The 9,178-nt window shown below is 33.7% G+C and overlaps 1 protein-coding gene across 15 annotated transcripts in view; it reads left to right on the top strand.

Annotated features, from left to right (window-relative positions):
- Nucleotides 1–9,178, top strand: part of LOC143058804 (dipeptidyl peptidase 4-like) — a 219,021-nt gene that overhangs the window by 158,043 nt on the left and 51,800 nt on the right. For 2 of the 15 annotated variants that reach the window (XM_076232260.1, XM_076232263.1), the window contains exon 1: nt 171–282. The exons of 11 other annotated variants lie outside the window; for them this stretch is intronic. In XM_076232260.1, coding sequence (XP_076088375.1) covers nt 217–282 — 66 coding nt within the window. In that variant the 5' untranslated portion in view covers nt 171–216. Of the gene's footprint in view, nt 1–170; nt 283–2,622; nt 2,785–9,178 lie in introns of those variants that run through there. 2 more of the 15 variants (XM_076232269.1, XM_076232270.1) reach the window with 2 other exon arrangements.

Raw genomic sequence — 9,178 nt, forward strand, 5'->3', positions numbered from 1 at the left:
AAGCACATTTATTTTAAACAATGATTAATCACTACATACTTTTAGATATGTTTTTAAAATTACAATTACATGTATATATATGAACAATTTGTAAATAAAAAAATAAACCCCCGTAGGACACTTCTAGTAAAAGGACACTTCTGGTAAATTTTACTGTCGTTATGTTGTTGTCCGCAGTGTAAAGATCCTGCTTATTAACTTCATAAATATGTTAAGATGGTGCGTGAAAAATTTGATATCTCTGCAGTATCGGCGGCCATGGATAAACCCAACCCTAGCAAAGTAAGTTTTTTTCACATCAAATATACTTGCCACAATCTGTATGTATGTGCCTGTCCCAAGTCAGGGGCCTGTAATATCAGTGGTTGTCGTTTGTTGCGGTTTTAGATAAATCTTATTGTACATAAATTACACTGTCAGTTTTGACCTCGTTTGAATTGTTTACATTTGTCATTTGGGAACCTTTTATAGCTGACTATACGGTATGGGATTTTCTCATTGATGAAGACCGTGCGGTGACTTATAGTTGTTAATTTCTGTGTCATTTGCAAAGATTTTTTTTTTACATCTAATAAACCTGACAGCATGAATAGCAGGAAAAGATTCGGATTTTGAAAACCTATTCTTATGGGTTCAACTATTTGAAAGAAAGGTATAACAAAAATTAATACTGAATTAAATTCAAAAAGGGAACTCAATAATAACTGACAGAATTTAACAATATTAATCACCGGAACACGTAAAAGGTTGAAGTGTGGTTTTTTTTTATACATTATGTCTGTATGTCTTGATATGTGATAACTTTACGACAGACCTAAGGTCAATATATTTGCATAAAATCCGCTCAAGTTACAATATCAAATCGTAGTACTTATTTATCCGTCCGTTCAGAACAAACCTTAACTTGAAAAATTATATGTATATTAGCCAATTACTGACAGTACATAGATTCGGCCGTTAGTTTTTTCGTTTGAATTGTTTTACATTTGTCATTTCGGGGCCTTTTATAGCTGACTTTGCGGTATGGGCTTTGCTCATTGTTGAAGGTCATACAGTGACCTATAGTTGTTAATGTCTGTGTCATTTTGGTCTCTTGTGGACAGTTGTCTCCTTGGCAATCATACCTTATCTTCTTTTTTATAAGTACTTATTATTTGTGACATCGTGTCAAAACTGTACTGCCTGCATCCAGTTCTTCGATCTATACCACACGGCTAACTAGGTTATATAAAATAAAAGCTTCACTATATAGGTTATTAAGTTTTACACAGTTTGTTAAACGAAAATTCAGGTAACCAAATATTTGAAGTTTCTTATTTAGTTTCTTTGGCATGCACTTCATTTCAAATGTGTACTTTATATTGAAAGCGAAAACATTTACAAATTTATCCAAAAACAATAGTTTTTATTATTTTCTTTCGCATTCTTTATTTGTAATGAATATACACTTTTGAACTTTTACGTGTGTTGTAGGTCATATCTAATTTCATTTGATTTTGGGTCTGAGTATATTAGATTAATAGTGTTGAAATTGGATTTAAACGAATCACCTTACTATTCATAAGAATAAGAAGATATGGTATAACTGATTGATTGATTGTAGGCTGCTTAACGTCCAGTGGCAAATATTTAATTCATATTCAGGACGATGGTATGATTGCCATGAAACAACTCTCCACCAGAGACAAAATGTTAACAAATATAGGTCACCGTACGACCTTCAATCATGTCCAAAATTCATACCAAGTATGTATTTGACACGGATGCAGGGCTTTTTCACACTTGAAGGAAGATAATAATTAAAGTGTGATAAACATTACCTTATATTATGTGTAAATTTACGACAGCTCAATAAAGCTATCTTCCGGATTGCAATTCAAAATTGTTTTTGATATCGTCTGTAGCAGATTGTTGTCTACCGTTAATGGTACCACTCATTTTACGAGGGTATCACCAGCCCATATTGGTACTTCGGTACTGGCATGAAAATACGGATTTTGTGTTATTGCAATTTACTGTTACAAACTTTTGGAAATTATTTCAAAATTAAGGAATATATCCTTCAGACGCAAAGCTCTGGTTCCTTGCCCGACTTTGCCTATACTCTTTTTTGGTTTACAAGCTCTTCATATTTTCAATAAGCTTTTGATTTTCAAAATGGTTCGAGCATCATCGAAGAGACAATGGGCAGAAAATTAGGTACCGTAAATGTTATTATCTACTGTCGATTGGCATTGTAATGCAATGGATTTTCCAATCGTAAAAACATTGTAGATTTTGATATGTGTTGCCTGTTGCATCTATGGTACAAATAGCTGGTAATAGGGTACAGTATGTAAACTGTACAAATTCGTTTGCCCTTTTGGTAATTAGATATCTGATCTTTAAACAATATCTACTTCGGCGATTAGATTATTCGATCCCAACTGAGGATCCCAATTCTGAATTTGTCAACAAAACATAACATAACATTCTTCCAACTGTAAGAGTATTGTTTTTAGTATGAAAATGCGAAATAAAAGAGAATTATGTAAATAGAGGAAATATTTAGAAAAATCGATGTTTGTGTTTGACAGGCTATGTGTGTCGTCTGCTTTACGTATTGATCGCTTGTCACTTTAACAATAATGGCCGAGAGGTGATTTGTTATTTTCCATATGCTTTTCTGGAATTAATTATAAAAACAATCAGTGTTATTCATAACTAATAATTAATAGGATAACTGTAATGGCTGTTCTTGTGGGATTTTGCACATGAATTAATCCTGCGAAAATGAAGGATCAGGTAAGAAAGACCCCGTATGAGAAATTGACATCAACAAGTGACAACATCTGGTTATCAAATGTTTAGCTTTATAAATGACATCTCTACACTATTTATACAAGCTGTCGAAATTAAGAGTGTTATAGTAAATAATGACATTTTTATGTAGTTTTCATTTGACAATCCAAATACTGATTATTAACCTTATTTATTTTAAAGGTTTAAAACAAATCACAGCAGAAATACAGAAAATTATACAAAATGTCGTTTCTGTCATTGTAATAATATATCTATAGAGGAGATCTATAATATCTTGTTTTTCTATAAATAATTGACAAATATAGATCAGTAATACGAGTGGGAAATTGTTATTTAAAGTTGAAACAAAAATCTCAATTACTCGCAGCTGCCCTACTTCAACGTTAAAATCAATACGGATTTCAATTGAATTTAATATCTTATTTTCCTTAAGAAAATTGATTTGCGTTTGCTTTTGGTTTCTTATTCTAAAGGAAAATCAATTCAATTTTAATTTGTTTTCTTACTTTGTGAAATTCTCCTCATTAAACCTAACGGATAACTTGTATACAAAAATCATATTAAAAAAAAATCTTTATTTTTATGGTAAAATTTTCAATTCGTACAACTTTCTGAAAAAATTTGACTTATCTCCCTTACTACACTACATAATTCTTTTTACATTGCGACCGTCATAAGAATTATTCAGCTGAACGTAACCACTGCTGATGAAATACATTTATGCAGTATTTTACAGGACAATCCTCCCCGTCATCGATGCCCTCTTGTAATTGTAATAAAATTAAGTTACACCTCTTTGAAATCACAAAAGTTGAAGAACTCGACCTGTTAAAACTGGCATTCAGTTTTATAAAAAGTTTTTACTTTAATGCCTGTTCGCTTTTCGATTTTATGCTCGCCACTGTTTCTTTTTTTTTTCTTTTTCATTGTTTAGAGGGAAGGGACTTTTTCGTCTGTACCGGATAACGGTTGTCATATTCATGATTGGCTTGTAAAAAAATAATCCTCGACTGTCTTTAAAATGTTTCTAATATCTGACATTGAAAATTCTCTGTACGAAAAGTTAAGCATGAATCTCTACCTTCTATTTTCATTTTGAAATCAAGAACATTTATCTTACATCTGTAAGTTGAAAAACTCCTATCATTCAAGATTTCAATGCATCTTTTATTTATAATTTTATTCGGCTGTAAAAGTGTTGATCGAAGAACATTTGTGTTTCCGTTCAACGCCTTTACACCTCTTTGAAATTACAAAAAGGGGGATCAGATTCTTATAATACATATTTATACATGTTATAACCATGAAATTACGAGTTAAATTAAGCTCCTTTATGTATTGTTGTTACGTCGTCAAAGAAAGCACGTGCGATCATAAATGTTTTTTTATTTTTTTTATTGAGAAATTAAATATACTTTCGGAATGCCTCGCGACTGTTGTCTGTCAATCAAAATTGCGGAATCTTATCAACCATCTCTGCAAAGTAAATATTCTATAAAGATAAAGAGGGACATTCAGTAATGTTAATTTAAGAACGTGATAAGTATAGATTTTTTCGGGTTTTCTACACATTGATATCGTAAAATATCAGCCGCGAGCCACAATGTGAACCTTTTTGGCGAGTGAGCTTAGCGAACGAGCTAAAAAATTTCACATTGTGTCGAGCGGCTGATATTCTACGATATCTATACGAAGAAAACCCGATTATCTTTTTATCGGTCTATTATTGGTCGTTTCTTTCTCCCTAAGACAGTTTTACGCTTGACAAAAGCAAGCTTGATAACGTCTCCTCTCGCATTGTGACGTCGTTGATAACTTCTCCTCTCACATTGTGACGTCGCTGATAAAGCCTGGTCTCGTTTTGAAGTCTTGAAACGAGAATTACGGAGCAACAGAGCAGGATGATATAGGCGGAGGGAAGGACGATAACAATTTTTACAATGAAAGTGGTGTAATCTTTTTAGCTTTGAAGTATGTCTTACTGTGTGGTGTTGATACATTTACATGTAGGTTAGGGTGAAGGTTGGTGCCCGCTAAAACGTTTAAACCTGCTGAATTTGATTGCACCTGTCCTAAGTCAGGACCCTGTTGTTCAATGATTGTAGTTTGTTGATTTGGTGCATAAGTGTTTCTTGTTTCTCATTTTTTATATTGATAAGATCGTTGGTTTTCCTGTTTGAATAGTTTTACATTACATGTATTTTTGGGGCCCTTTATAGCTTTATAGCTTGATGTTCGGTGTGAGCCCAGGCTCAGTATGGAAGGCCGGACTTTGACCTATAATGATTTACATTTTACAAGTTGTGACTTGTCTCCTTAACACTATAACAACATCTTCTTATATTTATTGAGTTGAGGAATAACAGTACCGTAATTTAAAGAATTGCCGCCATCAATTGGGTATTTGACGGTCGCAAATTCAGTTTTATTGGCGACATGACCTAAGAAATGGCTGATGCCAATGAAAACATTGTTACATAAAGATTGCATTTGATTGGTGCATTTCTGTCAATAATGTTCTTTAGTCTGACGTTAGTTGCCTGATGATAAAGATGGAGCACACCCGAGTACTAAGTATATTGAAAATATCATATCCACTACTACCACATGACTGAAATTCATATCAGATCCAATGTTACTAGTGGATGGGTTAACAATAAAATCAACGACCATTGTAACATTATTCAGCAATGGTGGCTTAATTTTCATTTTATGTTAATAGCCCAAACCAATTTCACATAATAGTCGTCTGGTTGGGATTTTTGTTTCGATGATCATCAAGTTGACAATTTGATTTTGCCATGCAAATGTAATACCAAGTTTTACGTTAACTGTGAATAATCAATATTAGCGTTCTTTATAAAATCTATGATAATTGTATTTCTTTGTTTAGTGGTATAAAACGTACCTATCATTCCGCTTCGTGCAGTTAACTATTGTTGAACTTCCGCGGAATGTAATAATGTTCGATTGTAGTATCGTAATGTTGTCGGTATAATTAAGGTCTTTCCTTTCTTAAATGGAAAGACCTTACTGTATTTCGTTTGTTTATTAAGGTCTTTCCTTTTACTAAAGGGAAAGACCTTACTGTATTTCTTCTGATTATTAAGGTCTTTCCTTTTACAAAAGGGAAAGACCTTACTGTATTTCTTCTGTTTATTATTATTATTATTATTATTATTATTATTATTATTATTATTATTATTCTTTTTCCGCCAAACTTTGACGAAGTTAGCCTCCGTAACCGTAAGACGTGTCGCTTTTATATTCACACTTTGTATTCGTGTCATGAATACCTATCCGGAACTCACCCTGTTAGTCGAAAAATTTTGTCGGTTCGGAGTTATCCCTCCGAAACCAAAAAACCTTGTTATCATTCCAACACCGTAACCGTAAAAGGTAGAGAAAAAACAAAGGTTGAAATTTGTTCAGGACCAGACCCCGGTTCTTCGTTACATTTGGATCGAAAAGATTCAACGACTCATTGGTAGGGTTATGCCCCTATGAAAATTAACCGGTGTCGGTTGACCACCAAAACTCAGAAACCGTAAGTCGTAGACACCTAGGATCTTCACCATTCATCATCATTTCATGTATCTTTGAAAAATAACTCAAGGTCAAATGTGTATGTTGACCTTGACCTTTGACCTACCACCTTGTTATGGGATAATCTCGGCAACTATTATACTTACAAAAGTTTTAAATAGTGGAAAATGTTTGGGTCATTATGGCGCAACTTTGTTACATTTTAACCGAAGAGATTTGACATTTTCTTAAGGGGCATAACACCTGTTTTAGGTTTCTGGAAAGACAAAATCAGCTTTTACTTTATAACCAAAGGTCCTAGACCCATGGGGTCTTCGGCAATAACATTGGGGACTAATGACCTTGACAAAGGTCAAAAGGTCAAAGGTCAAGGTCATGTCCCATATAGCGAATTTAGTGTTTTTAACCTTATTTAAAGGATTTTCAGTGTGTTTTAAAGCTTTTCAATACATTCTACGTCTATTGGGACATGTATTTTACATTACAAAAGGAAAGACCTCTCAATTGTTCAAGAACAATTGACAGTTTAATTATTATTATTATTATTATTATTATTATTCTTTTTGTTCCGCCAAACTTTGACGAAGTTAGCCTCCGTAACCGTAAGACGTGTCGCTTTCATGTTCACACTTTGTATCGGTGTAATGAATACCTATCCGGAACTCACCCTGTGAGTCGAAATATTTGTCGGTTCGGAGTAATCCCTCCGAAACCCAAAAACCTTGTTATCGTTCCAACACCGTAACCGTATTAGGTAGAAAAAAAACAAAGGGTGAAATTTGTTCAGGACCAGACCCTGGTTCTTCGTTACATTTGGATCGAAAAGATTCAACGACTCATTGGTAGGGTTATGCCCCTATGAAAATTAACCGGTGTCGGTTGACCACCAAAACTCAGAAACCGTAAGTCGTAGACACCTAGGATCTTCACCAATCATCATCAATTTATGTATCTTTGAAAAATACCTCAAGGTCAAATTTGTATGTTGACCTTGACCTTTGACCTAACACCTTGTTATGGGATAATCTCAGAAACCATTATACTTACAGAAGTTTTAAATAGTGGAAAATGTTTGGGTCATTACGGCACAACTTTGTTACATTTTGACCGAAGAGATTTGACCTTTTTTTAAGGGGCATAACACCTGTTTTAGGTTTCTGGAAAGACAAAATCATCTTTTACTATATAACCAAAGGTCCTAGACCCATGGGGTCTTCGGCAATGACATTGGGGACTAATGACCTTGACAAAGGTCAAAAGGTCAAAGGTCAAGGTCATGTCCCATATAGCGAATTTGGTGTTTTTAACCTTATTTAAAGGTTTTTCAGTGTGTTTTAAAGCTTTTCAATACATTCTACGTCTATTTGAACATGTATTTTACATTACAAAAGGAAAGACCTCTCAATTGTTCAAGAACAATTGACAGTTTAATTATTATTCTTTTTCTTCCGCCGTTTTTCAAAGTTAATCGGTGATGAAAGTACGCAAGATATCAAAATGATCTTTGGTATCAAGTATCGGGTTAATAAAAGCTATCTTGTATTAGGGGCACCGAAGTGTACTATTTACTTTATAGGAGTTATCTCCCCAATTACAAAAAACACTGTTATCGCTATATCTCATAAACTATAAGACTTAGCGGCAAATGGTTTTTTTTTAAATGTTCCTTGCCAAATGATACAAGTTCAAATAATTTTAACCGAAGCGATCCGGTGACTCATTATAGGAGTTATTTCCCCTTGAATATTTTAATTTTCGATATGCATATAAATCTCATGAACCGTAAGTCGTAAAGACTGCGGGTCTTCAGATTCGAGTTCATTGGACCAAAACTTGAAAATATAGGTCAAGGTCAAAGGTCAAGGTCATATTTTAGATTTTCAAAAGTTTTTCATTTCCCTATAACTATTGAACGGTTATAGATACAGAAAATTTAAGCAGTGAAAAATGCTTGGTACTTCAAGGGGCAACTTTTTTACATTATGACTATATTGATTTTACCATCATGTAAGGGACATAACTCCCATTGATGGTTTTTAAAAGCCATTTTTAGGCAAAACTCTTAAACAAAAGGTCCTTGACCCATACGGTCTTTTGCAATGACCTTGTGGAGCAATGACCTTGACGAAGGTCACAAGGTCAAAGGTCAAGGTCATCAAATTATGTGTTTTTGGCACTATTTCAACAGTTTTATGTGTGTTTGAATTCCAATCAATGAATGAATGAATGAATCAATCAATCAATCAATCAATCAATCAATCAATCAATCAATCAATCAATCAATCAATCAATCAATCAATCAATCAATCAATCAATCAATCAATCAATGCACGTTTCCGTTCATGTGTTTAATACTGGATCCAAGGTCTCTTTTTTTCGCTTGTTTTAATTGACCCTTTCCAACGTGTTTAACCAATCAACGTGTTTAAGCAACATGTTTAACCAACGTGTTTAAGTAACCAACCAACGTGTTTAACCAACCAACCAATCAATCAATCAATCAATCAATCAATCAATCAATGCATGTTTCCGTTTCATGTGTTTAATACGGGATCCAAGATTTTTTTCCCGCTTGTTTTAATTGAGCCTATCCAACGTGTTTTACCAACCAACGTGTTGAACCAATCAACATGTTTAACCAACATGTTTAACCAACGTGTTTAACCAATGTGTTTAACCAACCAACGTGTTTAACCAACCAATGCATGTTTCCGTTTCATGTGTTTCATATGGGATCCAGGTTTTTTTTCGCTATTTTTAATTGAGCCTATCCAACCAACGTGTTTAACCAACATGTTTAACCAACATGTTTAACCAACGTGTTTAACCA

The sequence above is a fragment of the Mytilus galloprovincialis genome, chromosome 14, assembly GCF_965363235.1.
Source record: "Mytilus galloprovincialis chromosome 14, xbMytGall1.hap1.1, whole genome shotgun sequence".
Classification (NCBI taxonomy): domain Eukaryota; kingdom Metazoa; phylum Mollusca; class Bivalvia; order Mytilida; family Mytilidae; genus Mytilus; species Mytilus galloprovincialis.